Source organism: Pan troglodytes, chromosome X, assembly GCF_028858775.2.
Source record: "Pan troglodytes isolate AG18354 chromosome X, NHGRI_mPanTro3-v2.0_pri, whole genome shotgun sequence".
NCBI classification, from domain to species: Eukaryota; Metazoa; Chordata; class Mammalia; order Primates; family Hominidae; genus Pan; species Pan troglodytes.
Genome location: NC_072421.2, coordinates 131,928,483 through 131,952,461, shown reverse-complemented (window position 1 = coordinate 131,952,461; position 23,979 = coordinate 131,928,483). Strand labels below are relative to the sequence as shown.

Here is a 23,979-nt window from a genome sequence, read left to right as displayed (position 1 = left end):
CAACTAAAAATACAAAAATTAGCCAGGCATGGTAGCAGGCGCCTGTAATCCCAGCTACTCAGGGGGCCAAGGCAGGAGTATAGCTTGAACCTGGGAGGCAGAGGTTGCAGTGAGCTGAGATCACGCCATCGCACTCCAGCCTGGGGGACAAGAGTGAGACTTCGTCTCAAAAAAAAAAAAATCACTATAAAATTGAAATAAATTCACAACAAAGGAAGTACATTTGCATACTTAACCTTCTTTTTATTTACTTATTTACTTATTTTTAATATTTTGAGATGGCGTCTCGCTACATTGCCTAGGCTGGTCTTGAACTCCTGGGTTCAAGCCAGCCTCCCGTCTTGACTTCCCAAAGTACTGGGATTACAGGTGTGAGCCACCATGCTCAGCCCATATTTAACTTTCACTTTCTGAATATCACAGGGCAGAAAAGGTCATCAAATATTTAGTACTATATTTCATTGCTCTAAGATGCACATTCACATTTTATTAATAATAGCTCTAAAATTGATGTATTACAATTGATGGCAATTTACATTTATAACTGGTAGTGTTTTCTTTCTTGGCAGTATGAAAAATAGTGTTAAGTCTTAAAATCAGTGACATCTTTAATTTAATGAAATAGGTATTTGGAATCCCCAGGCAATTTCCCATCTAGGCACTAGGTAAATAAAATCCTACCAAGCTACTTGGATTAAGAGTACGCATATGTGTGTGTGTACACAGAGAGAGAATTCTTTAGAATATTCTAAATAAAAAGTGGCAGTGATATTTGGAATGACTTAAATCCTTTATAATTTTCTGCAGTTGTGTTTTCTTTCTTATTTTTTTTAAGACAGGGTCTCCCTCTGTCACTCAGGCTGGAATGCAGTTCCACTGCATTCCACTCAGTCTCGAACTCCTGCAGTCTCAAACTCCTGGGCTCAAGGGATGCTCCTGCCTCTGCCTCCCAAGTAGCTGGGACTACAGGTGCACGCCACCATGCACAACTAATTCTTTTTGTGTAGAGATGGGGTCTCATTATGTTGTCTAGGCTGGTCTCAAACTCCTGGCCTCAAGTGATTCTCCCACCTCGATCTCCCAAAGCACTGGAATTACATGTGTGCCACTGCACCCAGCCGTATGTTTTCTAATAAGCATGTTTTCTTTAATAAGAAAAATGGAGTTTTTATTTCCAAAAAAAAATAGATGGGTGTGTTGACATCATAATGTTTCTTTATATATTCTGGAAACATTTAATAGTTCATAGAATATTTCTTTAGGATTAGTACGGATCAGCCAGATTTTAACTCACTGTTTCAAATTGGTCAAGATCAGCATGTAAAAATCATACTGACATCAATGTTATTGATGCTGCAAACAATTTAAAATTTCCATTTTACAGTTTTACCAAATTAAGCTGCCTAATGTTTTATATGCATATATGAATATCTTACATGACAAGCTGCTGAATTATTAAACAGGGTAGAAATGCTACTTCAGGCTGGGCATGGTGACTCAAGCCTGTAATCCCAGCAATTTTAGAGGCTGAGGCAGGAAGACTGCTTGAGCCCAGGAGTTTGGGATCAGCCTGGGCAACACAGTAAGACCCAATCTCTACAAACATAAAAAAAATTAGCCAGCCATGGTGGTGCACACCTGTAGTCCCAGCTACTCGGGAGGCCGAAGTGGGAGAATCACTTGAGCCCAGAAGGTCAAGGCCACAGTGAGCTGTGATCTTGCTACTGCATTCCAGCCTGGGTGACAGAATGAGACCTTGTCTTTAAAAAAAAACTTTACTTCAAATCAACAGATATTTTTATTTTTATTATTTGTAAAGATAGGGTATTGCTGTGTTGCACAGGCTGGTCTCGAACCCCTGGCCTCAAGTGATTCTGCTGTCTTGGCCTTCCAAAGCACTGAGATTACAGGCATGAGCCATCATCAAATCAAGAGATATTATCAGAAGAGCTTTCTCAATTTCTACTGTTTAACAGTATATCTTCCTTGCATAGCCCTATAAATATACTAAAAAGCTTGGAATTGTATAGTTAAAACATGTGATTATTATATTATATAAAATATACCCCAGTAAAGCCTTTTTTAAAAAATTAACATGTCGGCCGGGCACGGTGGCTCATGCCTATAATCCCAGCACTTTGGGAGGCTGAGGTGGGTGGATCACCTGAGGTCAGGGGTTCGAGACCAGCCTGACCAACAAGGTGAAACCCCATCTCTACTAAAAATACAAAAATTAGCCGGGCATAGTGGCAGGCACCTGTAGTCCCAGCTACTCGGGAGGCTGAGACAGAAGAATTGCTTGAACCCGGGAGATGGAGGTTGCAGTGAGCTACGATCGTGCCACCGCACTCCAGCCTGGGCAACAGAGCGAGACTCTGTCTCAAAATAAATAAATAAATAAATAAAATAAAATAAAATAAAATAAAATAAAATAAACATATCAATAAATACCAAAAAAATAGTATATCTACATAGAATTTCACATAAAATAAATTGTTTTCTATGTGAAAATTAACCTAAAAATATGCTTTGCTTATGTTTAAGATGTCATGTTTTTTATCAGTTGAGGAGTTCAGCTTAATAATCCTCTAAGATCTAAAACAAATAGGAAAAAAACTAAAAGTAGAAAATGGAAATAAAATGTCAAAGCATTTCTACCACTCAAAATTGATCTTATAACATAAAATGCTTTTTAAAAGAAAATATTAAAGTTAAACTCCCCTATTTTGCTCGTTTTTGCTTATCTAAAATAACATTCTGCACAAATCCCCAAAGATTAGTCATAACGTAACAAGACTGATTAAGACTGATGGGGATGGGGAAGGAGGCTATAGAAGACCAAAAAGATAAATCATACCAACTCTAAGTACATGCTTTGACTCTAAGCAGCAATGTATTAAAGGCTGGCCAGTTATACTGCCAGCAGCTATAATGACTAGAATGAAGTCCTACTGTAAACCATCAATCAATCAATCAATCAATCACTTTTGTTGAGTAAAAGTCTAAATTTTGTGTTTAAACAAGTCTTTAATTCAAGCAAGACTTTAACAAGTTAAAAGGAGCTTATGGGTAGGAAGTAATGTTATGATGTATGGGCATAAAGGGTTTTAATGGGATAGTGAAAATGTCTATAATAATACTTAAATGGCTGCCCAATCACCTACAGGATTGATGTAAACATGGAAAAGGTCAAAAACTTGGGTCACTCAAATAGATGATTAATGGAGAGGATGAGGTTGATAGTTAAATGTAGATAAGTGGTCTTATTCTCAATAAAAATGTGAACATAAGGCGAGTTTCTACAAAGATGGACAGGACTCATTCATGAAACAGCAAAAACTGGACATTTGTTCTAATCTTTGAAGAGTATGAAAAATTCCTATTTTAAAGGAAAACAGTAACTCACAGGAAATACCAACCCAACATAAAATCAGAAACAATAGTCTAAAGTAATAAAAATCAAACGTTTGCACGATCAAATTATGAATGAAATTCACTACTAAAATTCACACTGATTTTGTTTCATCCACAGTGTCAATGTTGTGATACATTTCAATTGTGTGACACAGGCAGACTGTGGATCAAAAGTGGTTTCTGGTGCGACTTGCTCTCTTGAGTATACCTGCAGTCCCCTTTCTTAAGTGTGTTAAAAAAAAAAGGGGGTTTCTTCAATTCGCCAATACTCTAGCTCTCCATGTGCTTTCTAGGAAACAAGTGTTAACCCACCTTATTTGTCAAACCTAGCTCCAAAGGACTTTTGACTCCCCACAAACCGATGTAGCTCAAGGGAGGGTATCTGTCACCAGTATGTATAGTGAAAAAAGTATCCCAAGTCCCAACAGCAATTCCTAAGAGGAGTTTATTTAAAAAACCACACACACCTGTAAAATAAGTATATATCCTCCAAGGTGACTAGTTTTAAAAAAACAGTATTGGCTTTGATGTAAAGTACTAGTGAATATGTTAGAAAAATCTCACTGTAACCAAGTGAAATGAAAGCAAGTATGGTTTGCAGAGATTCAAAGAAAATATAAGAAAACCTACTGTTGCCACTAAAAAGAATCATATATTAAATATACTCACACAATAGCTCTTCAGTCTGATAAAATCTACAGTCATAGGAATGGATCTATCACTATTTCTATTCAGTGCTTTGATGTAATCCAGCAGGTCAGCAAAGAATTTATAGCCCCCCTTGAGCACACAGAGGGCTACAATGTGATGGCCTCCCATCTCCTTCATCACATCTCGAGCAAGACGTTCAGTCCTACAGAAATAAAATCAGGAATTTAATAGAAAGTTTCATACATTAAACTTTATAACAAACACCTCTTAGTCATTAAACTTCCACACCAACCTGGGCAATATAGTGAGACCCCATGCCTGCCAAAAAAAAAAAAAAATTAGCCAGGCATGGTAGCATGTACTTGTAGTCCCAGCTACTTGAGAGGTGAGGTGGGAAAATCACTTTAGTGCAGGATGTTGAGGCTGGAGTGAACTGTGATTGTGCCACTGCACTCCAGCCTGGACAATAGAGCAAGACCTTGTCTCAAAAAAATGCATTAAAAATTTTTTTAAAATCTTCCACGTAACACATCCTTTGCCCTCATGTTTCATAAGGTAAAAAATTTGATACCTTCAAAAAAACCAAGCATACCACTATCATAATTTTTTTTAAATGCAAATAAAAACAAGATACCATTTTCACCTATCAGACTGGCAGGTTCTGATTAAATGAAATTTCTTGGATAATATACAACATTAAAAGAGACTGTAGAAACTGGGCCAGTGGCTCATGCCTGTAATCCCAGCACTTTGGGAGGCTGGGTAACATGGCGAACCCTGTTTCTACAAAATAAAAATATTAGCTGGGAGTGGTGGCACACACCTATAGTCCCAGCTACTCAGGAGGCTGAGGTGGAAGGATCGCTTGAACCCAGGAGGTTGAGACTGCAGTGAACTGTGATCATTCTGCTGCACTGCACCCCAGCCTGGGCAACAGAGACCTTGTCTCAAAAAAAAAAAAAAAAAAAGAGACAAATTGTGAAGAGAAAGGTACTCTCATATAACATCAGGAGTATAAAATGATTCAACTTCTTAGAGGAAAATTTGGCAATACCAAAATATTCAATAAACTCTTTCCCCTTGACCCAGAAATTCCACTTGAATAAAGCTGAACAAGTACCAAACATGTAAAAGAATGTTTCTTCTAGCACAGTCTGTAAGAACAAAATAGTGTCTATCAATAGTGGACTGGTTAAATCAGTTATGGTATCTCCATAAGACAGAATGCTATGCAACCTTTAAAATATATTAGATAGCTCTAGACACACTAATATTAAAAGTGTCCAATAACATTTAAAACTATACTCATACGTTAAAATATAAATGTATATATGCACTTTTGCATATAGTATACATGCATAGCCAGTGCTTGAGAAGAAATGTGTACAGAAGGCTGAAAGGAGAGAACTTCAGTCTTCTTGTTTATGGCCTCCATAGTTAGAATATTTTATAACACAAATATTTTGATATTATAATTTTAAAATAAAAACACAGAATAGCCAGACATACAATGCAAGCATTCAATACCAGGTAAGGTTTTTCACTGTAATTGACTTAACGGAAAATTTTCAAGCTAGATGTGCATAATAATAAAAATCTGACCTTGCCTTCATGTGATTCAGCCCCAGCCCATTACCCTGTTTAGGACTGAGAAATGCAAGACTCTGGCTAGAGTTCCTTCTTCCATCTCCCTTCAATGTTTACTTTGTTCTGGTCCCTACAGAGTCCCACTATACCACAACTGATACTAAGTAATTAATTAGTAAGGCCCTCCTCTTTTATTTTTAATAAAGAAGATTTTAGAAAGCATCAGTTATTTAATAAGTTGGCCTAGTTTATGTTCAAATAGCAAGTACTCAGAACAGCTGCTGCTGTTTGAAATTAACACAAGAAAAAGTAAAAAACCTCATTTTAAGATCTTACTTACCTGTCCATAATTAGTCCATGAGGAATAAACACCCTTTCCAAATCCTCAGCATAATGATTAGGTATGCAAAATAAATCAAGGTCATAACCTGGTTCATCATCACTAATCTGAAAAAGAAATATAGCTGTTTCAATGAGAGCATTACAGGATACAAACATTTGATTGGATTAAGATGTTAAAAAATAACCTTAGTCTATCAGAGAAATTTAGGTGTAAGATGATATTAGTAACTGTTAACTTTGTAGGTATGATAATGAATTATGTAAGAAAACAACAGGCCGGGCGGGTTGGTTCACACGTGTAATCCCAGCACTTTGGGAGGCTGAGGCAGGCAGACTGCCTGAGCTCAGGAGTTCGACACCAGCCTGGGCAACACGGTGAAATCCCGTCTCTACTAAAAATACAAAAAAATTAGCCGGGTGTGGTGACACATGCCTGTAGTCCCAGCTACTTGGGAGGCTGAGGCAGGAGAATCACTTGAACCTGGGAGGTGAAGGTTGCAGTGAGCCAAGAATGCGCCACTTCACTCCAGCCTGGGAAACGGCGCAAGACTCTGTCTCAAAAAAAACAACAAAACAAACAAACAAAAAAACAGGCTGCGCGCGGTGGCTCACGCCTATAATCCCAGCACTCTGGGAGGCCGAGGCGGGTGGATCACCTGAGGTCAGGAGTTCCAGACCAGCCTTGTCAACATGGTGAAACCTCCCCCCACCGTCTCTACTAAAAATACAAAAATTAGCCAGGCGTGGTGGCAGGAGCCTGTAATCCCAGCTACTTGGGAGGCTGAGGCAGGAGAATCGCTTGTACCCAGAAGGCAGAGGTTGCACTGAGCTGAGATGGCACCATTGCACTCCAGCCTGGGGGACAAGAGCGAGATTTCGTCTTTAAAAAACAAAAAACAAAACAAAAAACCATGTAACTATATGTCTTAGTCATCTTAGTCAAGAATGTAGAAGTAAAGTGATAAGATATGGAATTTCCTTTAGGTCACAAAGAGAAAAAGAAAAATTTTTAAGAGCTAAGACAAACGCAGCAAAATCTTTATATTTAATAATATTCTAAACATGGGTGATGAACATACGGGTATTCATTATACTATTCTCTCCACTTTTGAGTATGTTTGAAAATTTAGTATAACAAATTTTAACACACTGTAGTCTAACAAGATAAAATATCACACTGAACAGGAAAAACTGGCATGGTGTGGTGGCTCACACTTGTAATCCCAGTGCTTTGGGAGGCTGAGACAGGAGAGTTGCTTGAGGCCAGGAGTTCAAGACCGACATGGGGAATGTAGCAAGACCCCGTCCCTACAAAAAACTTTGTAAAAATTTGCCAGGTATGGTGGTGCATACCTGTAGTCCCAGCTACTCGGGAGGCGGAAGCAGAAGGAATCACTTGAGCCCAGGAGTTTGAGGCTGCAGTGAGCTACGATCATACCACAGCACTCCAGCGTGGACAACAGAGTAAGACCCTATCTCAAAAACAAAACAAAACAAAACAAAACAAAACAAACAAACAAAAAAAACCACAAGAAAAACTGCTGGCTGATGCAGCGGCTCATGCCTGTAATCCCAGTATTTTGGGAGGCCCAGGTGGGCGTATCACCTGAGGTCAGGAGTTAGAGACCAGCCTGGCCAACATGGTGAAACCCCATCTCTACTAAAAATACAAAATTAGCCAGGCATGTGGCACACGCCTGTAGTCCCAGTTACTGGGGAGGCTGAAGCAGGAGGATCACCTGAGCCCGGGAGGTGGAGGTTGCAGTGAGCCGAGATCACACCACTGCACTCCAGCCTGGGTGACACAGCAATACCCTACCTCAAAATAAAAAAGAAAAAGAAAAGAAAAGTTGCTGTTCCCGCTACCCCAATCCCAAATCCAAACAGCCTCTCTCATCTCACAGTAAGGGGGAAAAAATCACCCAAAAAAGCTAAGTGATCTTTTGAAAACCCAAACTCTTAGAAGTCTAAGATTATTATAGTCAACTCATGAAGTGTCATCATAAAAGATACTCTAATATTATTTAAGTAGAACCACATATTGGTTGTCTTGGTATGTCTAGCCCCTGGCATACAAAATATTTAATAACACTGATATGGTACCTGTGATGTGAAAATGTACTATGAGTACAGCTTTATAAATACTATATATGTACCTATATACAGAAAAAAAATACAACAAAATCATAAAAGCAATTATCTTTGAAAGAGGAGTTACAGCAATTTTATTTAGTTCTTTATTGCTTTGCTATATATTCTAAATTTTTTTCAATGAATATATATCACTTTTTAAAAAAAATTCAATGGTCTTTCTTATAAATTATCTTTGGCAGCATGCGTTTTTATATATACATATAAAATGTATGGGAAATTTTTAAAGGATACATTAAAGCAAAATATACAAACAAAAAATCAGAATACAAAAAGATAAAAAGATTGGGAAGGGAGGAAGGGAGTAAGGAGGAAGGGTAGGTGGGTATAGAGTAATATACCAAATAATGGTAAGAAGTGGGGTCTTGACACTTTCTACACTTTTTTTTAAATAAAAAAAATTTTTTTCTCTCTCTTTTTTTTTTTTTAGAGACGAAGTCTCGCTATGTTGCCCAGGCTGGTCTTGAACTCCTGGGATCAAGAGATCCTCCTGCCTCAGCCTCCCAAGGTGCTTGGATTACAGGTGTCAGCCACCACGCCTGGTCACTTTCTACACTTTAATATATATTTTTTTTTCATTTTCAATGTCATTTTTATTAGTTAATTTATAATACCCATTCACCATTATATTCAAAGTCTATTTGAAGAAATAAACCAGAAAGAATGAAATACTCTAGCTCACATGGTATTCAATACTAAATTACCTTTCAAATCACATTCAAGAAGCTGATGATTTAAGCTTTGGTGGTTTCCAATAAATATTGGTCAAACCATAATTAAATCTCAATATATCAGTTAGTACCTATTGAGCATCTCCTTTTACAACCTAAGCATTGTATTAGGTGCTTAAATACAAGCAGCTTGACTTTTAATACATTTAAAAATACATATTTAAGACTTAAAATCTTATTTATGGAATTCAGTTATATTTTGAGGTTTCCAGTGCTGAGAAATTTGAGGTTTGTGTTGTCTTTCAGTCCCCAAAGCTCAGTTCTGAGTTCTCAGACTTTGGTGGAACTTCATGTATTGTCAGGTTGGCCCGTAATACCTGTGGGACAACTTCAGCCCCTGTGCACATGGCCAGGAGGCTGGTTGCAAACATTTTCATGTAGGTGGACCAGGACATGCCCCTGGTCATGGCCAGGTGGAGGCATAGTGCTATACAGCAGGCAGAAGTCAATATTGATTTGTTTTTAAAGAAACATGTACTACTTTCATAAGCAGAAAAAATTTCTATTCTTGGGGGAAAAGATTATGCCAGATCCTCTAGGATTAAATGCTGATGCATCTGCTAAACCTTCACATCATATCAGAACATATTTACTATAGAAAGAATGAAAATGGGACATTTGTGTGTCACCTATGTGAACATTCCAAAAATATTTTACAACAACTAAGTATTTCATAAATTTTATGAACTGAAATTTAGTTCAAGTTCTAGGAAAATACAAACCTTGCTAGATATTATAAAAATGATACAATATATATTCATTTCAGGCTCATCAGAATATATCTGTTATCACTTGACAAGAATGAAAATGCACCATTTTGTAGTGCTTTAAAATCAGGAAGATCCAGAGTACTAAAAATGACTTCTTCCTTGAAGCTTACTCACCAACTTCCTCCCAGTTACTCACTGCTTCTGCCACAAGCATAAACTAGGACCCAGCCAGAACTCCTTGAAACATACACTTACAACGATTACTGCATCTATCAAAATGGTTCAGTGCCTGGCTACAGGTTCTGCAGATCGACTAAGAATTTGAAAAGTCTTGTTTATTTCAAAGGAAGCCCATGTGAATTCTGCCCAGAGTTCATCCCAGATATGCAGTCTAAGAATACAGACAGATCAGCAGAGATGTATTCTAAAACAGGAATTCTGGCAATATAACAAATTGATTTCCAATCAAAACAGATTTACATACCATACTTATGTCAAGAAGTTGTTTTGTTTGTTTTATTGCATCCTAGATTTTATTTTTTTGATTTATTTATGGTTTACTTTAAGCATAAAAAATTTGTCAATACAACTCTTCCCAAAAGGCATAAACAAAAATTCATAAAACTTGCATCACTTGAGATACTTCAGGTATGAATTCACAACTTTGTTACAACTTACTATATATATATGCACACATATATATATATTTGGGTATATTGGGGGGGTTCTAATTTAAGAAATGCATAATTGGCTATAGACAGACAGTTGTCAGAACTTGGCAATGGGTACGTGCAGGTTCATTATACCAAGTCTACTTGTAGATGTTCAAAATGTATCATAATACAAGGCCGGGCGAGGTGGCTCACGCCTGTAATCCCAGCATTTTGGGAGGCTAAGGCAGGAGGATTGCTTGAGGTCAGGAGTTCGTGACCAGCCTGGGCAACAGAGCAAGACCCTGTCTCTAAAAAGAAAAAAAATAATTTTTTACAAAATAAAAACAAAATGTATCATCAGACGAAATTAAATAAGAGGCAATTCATTTAAATGACAACTTTTCCCAGCTTGACATTTAACAAAAAGTCTAAGTCCTCTTAATTCATATTTAATGATCAAATATCAAATACTAATTCTTTTTTTTTTTTTTTTTTTTTTTTTTTGAGACGGAGTCTCGCTCTGTCGCCCAGGCTGGAGTGCAGTGGCGCGATCCTGGCTCACTGCAAGCTCCGTCTCCCGGGTTCACGCCATTCTCCTGCCTCAGCCTCCCGAGTAGCTGGGATTACAGACATGCGCCACCACGCCCGGCTAATTTTGTATTTTTAGTAGAGATGGGGTTTCTCCATGTTGGTCAGGCTGGTCTTGAATTTCCCACCTCAGGTGATCTGCCTGCCTCAGCCTCACAAAGTAGTAGCTGGGACTACAGGCACCCACCACCACACTTGGTTAATTCTTTAGTATTTTTTTTGTAAAGACGGGATTTCACCATGTTAGCCAGGATGGTCTCGATCTCCTGATCTCATGATCCGCCCGCCTCACCCTCCCAAAGTGCTGGGATTACAGGCGTGAGCCACCCCGCCCGGCCATCAAATACTAATTCTTAAATGGTAAGGACCCACTATTCAGAACCTGTATCCTTATCACTAATATGCAAATATTTATTGAATACTTACTATGTCATGCATACTAGAGAGAGTTAGATAAATTTGATACAGCTACCCTCACAGAACTTACAGTGTAATAGATGGCATGACATGTACATGAGTAACTGTGAACAGTGTTAAATTGCTATTTAAAAAAAAAAAGACGGCTGGGCGCTGTGGTTCATGCCTGTAATCCCAGCACTTTGGGAGGCCAAGGCAAGTTGATCGCTCGAGGTCAAGAGTTCGAGACCAGCCTGGCCAACGTGGTAAAACCCCGTCTCTACTAAAAATACAAAAAAAAAAATTAGCCAGGCATGGTGGCACAGGCCTGTAATCCCAGCTACTAGGGAGGCTGAGACATGGATAACTGCTTGAATCCAGGAGGCAGAGGTTACAGTGAGCCAAGATCATACCACTACACTCCAGCCTGAGTGACAGAGCGAGACTCTGTCTAAAAAAAAAAAAAAAAAGATACAGGTTAAGTGTTATGGTAGTTTAAGAGAGAACTCAAACTGTCTCAGAAGCCTCACTTGCATGTGGACCACTGATATGAAATAATATAAATAGGTATAATTCAATAAATAGGAACTTCAGTTTTAATCATCCCAAACACCAAAACTTCCTATCAAACAGGTCCAATAAACTCAATCTCTATAAGAGCTAGACAGAAATCTACTTGGTGGCCTATAATCTTATTAGCCCTTACTTGTCCCATCTGATATTAATTAACCCCATCTAATATGGATTAGTTAACAATCCAGTGGCTGCTTTGACAGGAACAGTTGGAGAGAGTTGGGGATTGCAACATATTCAATTATACAAAAATGCATTCAGCATCTACCTTGATTAAGGCAGTGTGCAACAGAATTTGCAGGAGAGCGAAAGAATGATTATAAATTTACAACCCTTAAAGAGCTTATAGCTGGGCGTGGTGGCTCATGCCTGTAAATCTCAGCACTTTGGGAGGCTGAGGCGGGTGGATCACCTGAGGCCAGAAGTTCAAGACCAGCCTAGCCAACATGGCGAAACCCTGTCTCTACAAAAAATACAAAAATTAGCCGGGTGTGGTGGCACGTGCCTGTAGTCCCAGTTACTTGGGAGGCTGAGGCAGGAGAATTGCTTGAACCTAGGAGGTGGAGGCTGCAGTGAGCCGAGATTGTGCCACTGCACTCCACTTCAGCCTGGGCGACAAGAGCAAGACTCCGTCACAAAAAAAAAAAAAAAAAAAAAAAAGAGCTTAAAATCTAGTGGGAAAGGCATATATACATACAACTAACTGTATAGCATAATAAAGCTTATAATCTGTAACAAAATCTAATTCGACAAGCCCAGAAACTTGTGATTTACCAAAAACAGTTATATATACACAAAAAGTAAACCTAGAACCCAAAGTTACCCAGCACCAATGATTCTCTCCCTAAGCAGTATCAAGTTTAAAGCAGTGATTACATTCTACTGCCTAGATTGTAAACTGAGTAAAGGAGACCAGCACCTTTCTGCTACTGAACTAGCACAGCCGTGTAAACCAACAAGGCAATGGCAGTGCCCAACTTTCTGTATGAATATAAGTCACATCTGTTTTATTATTTGTGACTTGGTGTTGCATGTGGTTATTATCAACACCTTCTGAAAGAACAACTACCTGCTCAGGCTGCCATAACAAAATACCACAGACTGAGTGACTTAACAGAAACTTATTTCTCACAGTTTTGGAGGCTGGGAAGTCCAAAATTAAGGTACCTGCAAGGTAAGTTTCAATCTCAGGCCTCTTCTTTGGCTTGAAGGTCTTCTAACTGTGTGCTCACATGACCTCTTCTAACAAGCTCTCTGGTGTCTCTCTTTTTTTTTTTTTTCTTTTTTGAGACAGAGTCTCACTCTGTCACCCAGGCTGGAGTACAGTGGCACAATCTGGGCTCACTGCAACCTCCAACTCCCGGGTTCAAGTGATTCTCATGCCTCACCCTCCCGAGTAGCTTGGATTACAGGAGCCCGCTACCACACCCAGCTAATTTTTGTATTTTTAGTAGAGATGGTGTTTCACTACATTGGCCAGGCTGGTCTCAAACTCCTGACCTCATGATCCACCCACCTTGGCCTCCCAAAGTGCTGGGATTACAGGTGTGAGCCACTGCGCCCGTCCTGGTGTCTTTTCTTATAAGGGCACTAATCCAATCAGACCTGGGCCCAACCCTCCCGACTTCTTCTAACTGTAATTACCTTCCAAAGGCCCTGTCTCCAAATACCATCACACTGGGGGTTAGGACTTCAAAAAAGGTATGCGGGGGGGGTGTGGGAGGACATAAATGCTCAGTCCATAACAAGCACCCAACATAAAAATGGCTAGAACAGATCACAAAAAAAAGGTCCTGTATGGCTTTGGGGAAGGGCTCAACCCCAAAATATCTGAGAGCTCTGGAGGGGCCTAGAAGTGGTGAATGAATGAAAACGTGGTTACTCTCCAGATCTGCCTTTCCCAAATATGGCCATTCTTGGCTGAATCAGAAATCAAAGGACAGGTTATTAATTACTAGCTCTAAGTTACTTACCATTTGCTGAGACAGTTCAGAAATCTGACTGCATCTCCTCAGAGATCTAGAACACAGTTCTCAAATTCTAACTTACTTGTGATATACTTGTGAATGATAAAAATCGCTACAGGTACTTTTATTAATCTGAAAGAGTATTGAGAAATTACCTTTCATTCTGACTTTTGTCTGGAATGAAAATCAATACTTTTGCTATAATCGATTACTGAAATAATTTTACTTTCCAGTAAAACTGGCATTATAATTTTTTTTAATTTTTAAAACTTCATAATTTTTTGCCAGACTGACCCATGTAAACATACAAATTACTAATAATTATGCACGTCACATCTGTAATAATGGCCTTCACGTAAACATTTTTGTGGTTTACACATAAAATCTCTAATTACAAAGCTATATTATCTAAAATTACAGTAAGCAAGAAAATTAATCCAAGCTAAGACAATACTTGCAACATCAATTCATCATCTGTGACAAGGACTGCTTAAGTCTCTTTGTGGTTAAAAAGGAAAAAAAAAAAAAAGACATGTTGGCCAGATGCGGTGGCTCACACCTGTAATCCCAGCACTTTGGGAGGCTGAGGTGGGCGGATCACCCCTGGCCTGCCCAACATGGTGAAACCCCGTCTCTACTAAAAACACAAAAATTAGCTGGGTGTGGTGGCGGGCGCCTGTAATTCCAGCTACTCGGGAGGCTGAGGCAGGAGAATTGCTAGAACCCAGGAGGCAGAGATTGCAGTGAGCTGAGATTGCACCATTGCACTACAGTCTGGGCAACAAAAGTGAAACTCCATCTTAAAAAAAAAAGGACAATGTTCGTGGGTCCAAACAAGACCTAATGGAAGTGAGTCTAAAAATGAGCTATGTGGGCCAGGCGTAGTGGCTCCCACCTGTAATCCCAGCACTTTGGGAGGCCGAAGCAGGCAGATCATGAGGTCAGGAGATGGAGACCATCCTGGCCAACACGGTGAAATCCTGTCTCTACAAAAATTAGCTGGGCGTGGTGGTGCCTGCCTGTAATCCCAGCTACTCAGAAGGCTCAGGCAGGAGAATCGCTTGAACCAGGGAGTCGGTGGCTGGAGTGAGCCGAGATTGCACCACTGCACTCCTGCCTGGTGACAGAGCAAGACTCCGTCTCAAAAAAGACAAACAAACAAAAAGATAAAAATGAGCTATGTGAATTAAAAGAGGTATAACAACAGATAAACCATATTTTATTTAATTCCTAGTAATGAGTAATATTTCCAAACTTCTGGAATGGGCAGAAATTGCTAGTTGGCATATTTTTACCTTTTATATTCAGATACATTAAAATTCTCAAAAAAAAAAAACCTCAAAGCAGATGATCCGCCATCTCCTTGGATAATTTGTGTTAACTCAGGATAACAGAAAACCAAAATTATGAGTTACTGATGCAATATTCCTAAATGTAAAAATAATTAAAGCTAATAGTAGATTCATCTTCCAATTTCATATCAGTCTTACAAATAAACTACATATATAACTTGCTTGCCTTCCCTTCTGAGGGATAAAGCTGTTAGAAGAATTAAAATCAGCATTCTTGACTATTCAACCAAGGGAGGGATAAATTATTACTCATTCTAGGGACATGGGCTCATAACTACTACATGTGTAAGGACATGAATTTACCCAATATTACAATTTTTCCTTTTATTAGTGTGTACAGTGGAAGAATAGACATGTTCACTCTGGACAAAAAAAAAATTATACTTATCAGTTATCAGAAGCACAATGCTGAAGACAGTAGTTCCATAACAATTTGAAGTATGTGATCGAACTAGTAGATTATCTTAGTAGTAGTGAATTATTGTAAATGTTAGTAATTTGGCAGCCACTGGGCAGGAAAATAAGAATTGAGGCTCAATATTGATATTAATGGTGGTGATTGACACATAAATTTTATCAAGTCTACACAATATAAAATTACAGAAAGGTAGAAGAGTATACCAGTACAACTTCAACATATCTTCACTACAAGGGAGTAAAATGACATGGCCTAGTTACTATCTAATGAACTGCAGAAAACTAAAAGAAAACTCCAAGCCAACTCTTCTCTGCTGATCTGGTTGGTCCTTTTCCTACCTTTTGCAATACCCAGATACAAACAATGGATAGAAAACAAAGTAGACTTGTAGTATGCAGGTCACAGTGCTAAATTCACAGAAAGAAACCCCTGAACTGAACTGCTCTATTTCCTGGTGGTCACAAAGAGTAATTCTTGTTTACACCTACAGACTGATGTCAATCTACACCCTGTTGATAACAGTGTGGCCAAGGACAAAAAAAAGGTGCTCCGTTTTACCAATTCTGTAAAAAATTATTGGCAGGGTAAGCTCGGCTAGGGCAGGATTACATTTCTAGGACTACCATCCCCGAAATTTAGAAGATATTATATCCACATAAAGCATATCTTTCACATTAATTTGCAAAAATCTAAAAGCTTTTTCTTAGCTCAAGTGTGTCCAAGTTTACCCTGGCAGTTTAAAACGATAGTTACAAGCAGCATGGGTTGTATCAGACACATTTGAGGGCCAATTTCATGTAAGTGATATTGGGCAAGTTACTTCAACTATCTGTGCCTCCAAGGTCATACTAGTGTTTATTTACCTAAAGGGTACCTGTTATGTAACTTTAGGGTGTTTACATTAGATAATGCCTGCAAAATATTTACTTCAACGCCTAAAACATAGTTAAGTATTCAATAAATATCTACTATTGTCACTACTAACTTAAAAGTTTAGAGATTAAGAGCAGAATCTGGGGTGAGACAAACTTAGGTTCAAATCCTAGTATTGTTGGGTAATCTTGGGCAAGTTACTTAACCTCTCTGATTTGTGTAATTTAAAAAATTAGTTAATATACATAACAGGGCTTAGAAGAGTATCTAGCACATAGCACCATTTAAGCATTTGTTATTGCTAACATGCAAACAATTTAAGGGAAGGAAATTTTTTAAAAAGGAAGAGGGATTTGCAAACTAAAAACAATGAGTATCTTATGTTCAAAGAAAACTAACAAACAGCCAGCTCTAGCAATAATTAAATTCACTATATACTGGGGCAGGCATCACACCCCAAAGCTAAAAGCATCTACCTAGGCCAGGCACGGTGGCTCATGCCTGTAATCCCAGCACTTTGGGAAGGAGAGGCGGGCAGATCGCTTGAGCTCAGGAGTTCAAGACCAGCCTGGACAACATGGCAAAACACCATCTCTACAAAAAATACAAATATTAGGCCGGGCGCAGTGGCTCACGCCTGTAATCCCAGCACTTTGGGAGGCCAAGGCGGGTGGATCACCTGAGATCAGGAGTTCGAGACTAGCCTGGCCAACATGGTGAAACCTCGTCTCTATTAAAAATACAAAAAATTAGCCAGGCATGGTGGCGGGCGCCTGTAATCCCAGCTACTCAGGAGGATGAGGTAGGAGAATCGCTTGAACCCGGGAGGCAGAGGTTGCACTGAGCCGAGATCATGCCACTGTACTCCAGCCCGGGCAACAAGAGCGAAACTCTGTCTCAAAAAATAAATAAATAAATAAATTAAATAAAATACAAATATTAGCCAGGGATGGTGGTGCGCACCTGTAGTCCCAGCTACTCGGGAGGCTGAAGTGGGAGAATCCCCTGAGCCTGGGGAGAATCACCTGAGCCCGGGAAGTCGAGGCTGCAGTGAGCAGTGATTGCGCCACTGCACTCCATCCTAGGTGACAGAGTGAGACCCTGTCTCAAAAAAAAGAAATTGGCAGAATTAAGTAAGTTGATGTTTAGAGATGAAAAATCAACATTTTTTCCTCAGCAACTGAATAAAAACAACAGCCACTACCATTTTTTTGAGTACCTATTAGTAGCCTATTTTTTAACTGGTATTACTCGAGAGAGAGCTAGGTTCGAGACAGAGCTCCTTCTCTTAATAACTGTATGACCTAGGGTATGTCTGTTAGCCTCTCTGAGGCTTCAAAGGTTCCTCATCTGTAAAATGGTAATAATCATACCATTGCTACAGGACTGTTTTGAAGACTAATTAGGACTATGTAAGTAAACATGATGATGGCTATTATTACTGTTCCCCGCCAGGGGCCATGCAAGGGTTGCTGATTCACATAGACTGTCTTATAATCCTCTCAATAACTCCAAGAGGTAGCCAGCACCTCAGATATACATAAAATGACTTAAGCCCAGAGAGGTGAAGTAAGTTGCCCACAGCCACACAACTAGTAAATAGCCCAAACAAGCTGGATTCCCAGTTAGACTCCGTTAATAGCACTGCTCTTTACCTTAAGTCATTACAATGCCTAATATGAAATAGAATCGCTTCTTTCTTAGGGTTCAAATGGTTAATTATTTAATGTATTCATTCAACAAACCATCATCGAGGACCTCTTACAAGCCAAGTACTGTGCTAAGTGCTAGAGTCACGGCGGTGATTCCTGCCCTTAAAAAGTTTTAGTGGGAGAAACAACAGGTAACCAGGCCATTGCCAAAACAACAAAAATAATCATAATAAAGCAGGCTAAAGCATATTTAACTGGCCGGGGTTTTGACTATTTTAGCAAGCATGATCAGAACGGTTGAGGAGGGAGGCCAGCAGCTTGGCCGGTTCAACAAACAAGAAAAAACCAATGAGGGTGGAGCTAAGATACCAGAGGCTGATTACGGTTAAGAATGTTCTTGAAGGTAAGGACCAGATTCTCATTTTCTATATCCTGGGGCATCGGTCAGCATGGAATCCGGATTCTAGCACATGTGAATTTCGGCTTGAAATGACCTAATGCCTTTTCCCTAGTTCCTTCGTGTGTCAAATACGCATGGTTACCGCTACCAGAGCTGTAGTGAGGCTTCAATGAGGCCATGCGCATCTCCATAAAGATGAACTACAGTGTGTGCAAAACTAAAGGCAAAACCTGGTCCCCACACGCCCTCCCAGGTGGTCGCTTTCCGTGCCGAGGCCCCTCCAGAGGTGCCCCGAGAACCTCACCATCGCACCCCAAACTTCCAGGGAAGGGCCTCTCCCGAGAAAGCCCCCACGCCCCCACCCCGCGCCATCATTCCCGAATCTGCCCTCGGCCCCTCCCCGCAGCACGCTCGCAGGCGGCACATGTCAACCAAAACGCCATTTCCACCTTCTCTTCCCACACGCAGTCCTCTTTTCCCAGGGCTCCCCCGAGGAGGGACCCACCCCAAACCCCGCCATTCCGTCCTCCCTGCCGCCCTCGCGTGACGTAAAGCCGAACCCGGGAAACTGGCCGCCCCCGCCTGCGGGGTTCCCTGGGCCCGGCCGCCCGAGCCCGCACTGCGGACCCCGCGCCTCAGGGCCCGGCCGCCACCTGCCGCGTGGGCCTGAACCGGCCAGGGCCGGCAGGCCGAGCTGCTCACCACGACGCCAGGGCTGCGGGTCGCCATAACGGAGCCGGCCGGCGCGCGGGCTGACTGCTCAGGAGGAGGAAGCCGGTGGCGGAGCAGAGGAGGAGGCGGAGGCGCAGCAAGAGGCGGCGCCGCGCGGGAAAGCCGAGAGGTTCGCCTGAGGGCTCGTCGCAGCCGCCTGAAGCTGAGGAGAAGCAGGCCCCGCCCTCTGCCCGCCCCGCCACGCCCCGCAGGCCCCGCCCCCGGCCCCGCCCGCGCGCCTACGCCGGCGCCTACCAGTTTGCAGGCTCACTAGGTAGCCGTGGGAATTTTCTCCCAGAAGAAGCCGAGGCTCCCCCAGCGAAGCCCCTTTCCCTCCCCACTCAGTCTCCTATTCAGAGGGCTCCCTGATTCCCAAACCTACCGGCGTCCGCGTTGCTTCATGGCGGCCGTAAACCGGGCCCCGGCTCTTCGGGTTCCAGTCATCGCGTGAATCCTTGGACCAGACGTCCCATTCCCAAGACCTTGCACTACCTGTGGCTTCCATTTTCCTGACTCTTGGCCCAGTGCTTCCCCAAACCCTTAACTGGTTGTAACAGTTGAGACCTAGAGTCCTAGAGTCACCCAGATCAGGGTACACATCTGAGAGGACACTTAACTGCTCTGTAGTTTTGTACAAATCAGACTCTGAGCCTCTATTTTTGACTCACTAAAATGAGCATATTAGCCCGGCGCGGTGGCTCACGCCTGTAATCCCAGCACTTTGGGAGGCCGAGGCAGGTGGATCACCCAAGGTCAGGAGTACGAGACCAGCCTGGCCAACATGGCGAAACCCCATCTCTACTAAAAATACAAAAATTAGCTGGGCGTGGAGGCGGGCGCCTGTAATCCCAGCTAGTCCGGAGGCTGAGGCAGGAGAATCACTTGAACCTGGGAGGCGGAGGTCGCACTGAGCTGAGATCGCACCACTGCACTTCAGCCTCCGCGACAGAATGAGACTCCGTCTCAAAAATAAATAAAAATAAATAAAAATTTAAAAATAAAATGAGCATATTAACAATACATAAACAGGATCATTTTGAGTATTAGAGGAGTATAGGTATGCGTGTATGTATATATATATGCACTTAGGACAGTACAGTCAGCAAATGGGAACTACTGTTATTACTACTGATCTTTATTTTTGCCTACACAAGTTCTTATATTGAATCTGAAAACAAAAATATGTTCCCCTGCTAATTAATTCTCAGATAGGTCAGGTAAGCAAGCAACAGTTGCTCCAGCAACACCATTTCTTATATACTCAACCCTATAGCTCCAGCATCCACCACAGTGCCCAGCACATAGTTGGTGGCCTCCCTCTTATTAAGGACGCTGAGGGGTATGTGATGGCAGGAGATTTGTAAAACTAGGCAAGTCATTGAGCTTCTCTGGACCTCAGTCTCTTCATCTAAAAAATGAGAATAATAAACCTGGGTAACATGGTGAGACTCAGTCTCTACAAAAATGAAAAATTAGCTGGGCCTGGTGGCCATGTGCCTGTAGCCCCAGCTACTTGGGAGGCTGAGGTGGGAGGATGGCTTGAGCCCAGGAGGTCGAGGCTGCAGTGAGCCAAGATCGTGCCACTGCACTCCAGCCTGGGCAACAGAGAAATATCCTGTCTCAAGAAAAAAGAAAAAGAGAGAGAGAGAGAATAATAACTACTGCCATGAAGAGTTTTACGAGAATTCTAAAAATCATTTATGTAAAGTACCTCATATAGTATTTGCCACATAATAGGTGCTCAAGAAACAGTAGCTGTTATAATTTTAGCATGTATGAATTTGTGAAGTCCATACTTCCCTACTTTCCCTGTCTTCCCTCTTTATCCTGGAGAGGCAGCAGGCTGTAATGGAAAAGGGATGTATGGGCTTTGGACTGAGTTCAAATCCTGGGTTCCCCACTATTATAGCATTTTGACTTTGGGCAAGATCCTTGGTCGCTGCGTGCTTGGTTTCTTATACGTCAAATGAGGTTAATATCTCTGTCACAGAGTGTGGTGAAGATTAAACAAAATAATATATGCAAAAGTGCCTAGCATAGAGCTTGGCTCAGTACATGATGATACCAATGTTACATGTTCCATAATAATTTTGCCTTAAACAGTTCACTTTCTTCTAGCCTCTAAGACTTTTTTTTTTTTTTTTTTTTTTTTTTTTTTTTTTGAGACAGAGTCTCGCTCTGCTGCTCTGCTGGAGTGCAGTTGAATGATCTCAGCTCACTGCAACCTCTGCCTCCCGGGTTCAAGCAATTCTCCTGCCTCAGCTTCCCGAGTAGCTGGGACTACAGGCGTGTGCCACCAGACCTGGCTAATGTTTGTATTTTTAGTAGAAAATGGGGTTTCACCATGTTGGCCAGGCTGGTCTTGAACTCCTGACCCCAGGTGATCCGCCCATTTTGGCTTCCCAAAGTGGTGAGATTACAGATGTGAGCCACCACGCCCAGCCTGCCTCTAAGACTTCTTATCCATTCCCCTGTTGATGGACATTTGGGCAGTTTCCAGGTTTGGGCTATTAGAAATAATGCTACTATGAACATTTTGTACATATCTTTTGGTGAATATATGAATGCATTTCTATTTGGCATAGAACTTGAAATTCATATTAGAACATTTTCATTACTTATCCTTTTAACAAACATTGTGTTCTATCAGGAAGTTAATTCAGAGAACTTCCGGTTATATATTCGTCCCCTGACACATGTGGTCTCAGCTACTCAAATTTGTTTCTAAATTAGGTACCCAACAATTCAGAATCCTTCCAGCTTGCCTCTGGCTTGCAGTTCCTTTCTCCAAATCCTGCAGTACCAGATACTCCTGTATTTTAATAGTGGATTTGAAACAAATAATGATAGCCAGATGATTGTAAAAACAAAGAAACAGTACTGTTCTTTCAATCTTGTCATTCTGTGTGACAATTTGGACTTTTTATTTGTATTTAAAATGGAAAACAGCAAACACTGCAATCTGCAAGATGTAAGACTTTTTCTTGGTAAGTGAAAATCTGGTTCACATATGAAATGGTTTACTGAATTTCCACATTATATTTAAAGTGGAAATGTATTCTTCTAAAATATTGTTTTCCCACTACAGACAAAAGCAAGAAAATAATTATTCCTAATTATTATATGATTATTACTGAAAATGATTTTGTCATAGAGGTGAAAAATGTTAAAAAATTATCTACTCTGGACATCCTATATGCTAGGTATGTCACTGTTCTTTACTGGAATATCTGCATGCAGGAAGAAATAAGGAAAGCATGAGTGTAACCTAAGATTCCTCTTCCCGATGCCTTTCCAGAAACAATTTTTTTTTTTTTTTGAGATGGAGTCTTGCTCTGTCACCCAGGCTGGAGTCCAGCGGTGTGATCTCAGCTCACTGCAACCTCTGCCTTCCGGGTTCAAGCAATTCTCCTTTCTCAGCCTCCCGAATAGCTGGGACTACAGTTGCACGCCACCACACCCGGCTAATTTTTGTATCTTTAATAGAGACAGGGTTTCACCATATTGATCAGGCTGGTCTCGAACTCCTGACCTCAGGTGATCCGCCTGCCTCGGCCTCCCAAAGTGGTGGGATTACAGGCATGAACCACTGCACCTGGCCAGAAACAATTTTGTAATCGACTTGTTTGAACACAATTATGAATTATTTGTGCGCCACAACCAAGTCCAACTGTATTTCTTCTCTAGAAATTTCTTTATTAAGAAGTCTGTTTTTAACCATGGTGCTGTGCTCCGCCAAAATTTGTATTTCTATGAAAAACAATCATCACAAAAATATTTATACTAAATGTTTACTTTTTCAATGAGTTGATAATGGTTTTCTCAATAATGCCAGATGTTTCACTTTCATCAGAATAACTTTCCATAAGCTTTACTTTTTTTTTTTTTTTTGATACGGAGTCTCGCTCTGTCACCCAGGCTGGAGTGCAGTGGCGCGATCTCAGCTCACTGCAAGCTCTGCCTCCCGGGTTCACGCCATTCTCCTACCTCAGCCTCCCGAGTAGCTGGGACTACAGGCACCTGCCACCACGCCTGGCTAATTTTTTTTGTATTTTTTAGTAGAGACGGGGTTTCACCGTGTTAGCCAGAATGGTCTCGATCTCCTGACCTTAGGTGATCTGCCCACCTCGGCCTCCCAAAATGCTGGGATTACAGACATGAGCCACCGTGCCCGGCCTCCATAAACTTTACTTTTATTCCATAAATGGGGTGTAAAATTGAGCCATAATTGGAATTAACTAACATGATGGTTAATTTCTTTCTTTTTCTTTTTTTTTGAGACAAAGTCTTGCCCTGTGACCCAGGCTGGAGTGCAATGGCGCGATCTGGGCTCACTGCAACCTCCACCTCCCGGGTTCAAGCAATTCTCCTGCCTTAGCCTCCTGAGTAGCTGGAATTACAGGTGCGTGCCACCACGTCGGGCTCATTTTTGTATTTTTAGTAGAGATGGGGTTTCACCATGTTGGCCAGGCCGGTCTGAAACTCCTGACCTCGTGATCTGCCTGCCTCAGTCTCCCAAAGCGCTGGGATTACAGGCGTGAGCCACCGTGCCTGGCCATGATGGTTAGTTTTATGTGTCAACTTGGCCCATATATTTGGTCAAACATTCTTCTGGATGTTTCTGTGAAGGTGTTTTTTGTATGAGATTAACATTTAAATCGGTGGGTTTTGAGTAAAGCATATTACCCTCCATAATGTGAGTGGGCCTCATCAGCTAAAGGCCTTAATAGAACAAACACTGACCTCCCCTGATCAAGAAGGCATTCTCCAGCACATTGCCTTTGGATTGGAACTGCAACTCCTCCCTGAG

The 23,979-nt window shown here is 41.0% G+C and overlaps 1 protein-coding gene across 3 annotated transcripts in view; it reads right to left on the bottom strand.

Annotated features, from left to right (window-relative positions):
- HPRT1 (hypoxanthine phosphoribosyltransferase 1) overlaps positions 1-19,689 on the bottom strand; it is a 40,872-nt gene extending 21,183 nt beyond the window's left edge. The window contains exons 1-3 of one of the 3 annotated variants that reach the window (XM_016942663.3): positions 19,552-19,689; positions 5,993-6,099; positions 4,084-4,267 (exon numbers count right to left, since the gene is read on the bottom strand). In XM_016942663.3, coding sequence (XP_016798152.1) covers positions 4,084-4,267; positions 5,993-6,099; positions 19,552-19,674 — 414 coding nt within the window. In that variant the 5' untranslated portion in view covers positions 19,675-19,689. 3 annotated transcript variants of the gene reach the window in all.
- Between the last annotated feature and the right edge of the window lie 4,290 nt (positions 19,690-23,979).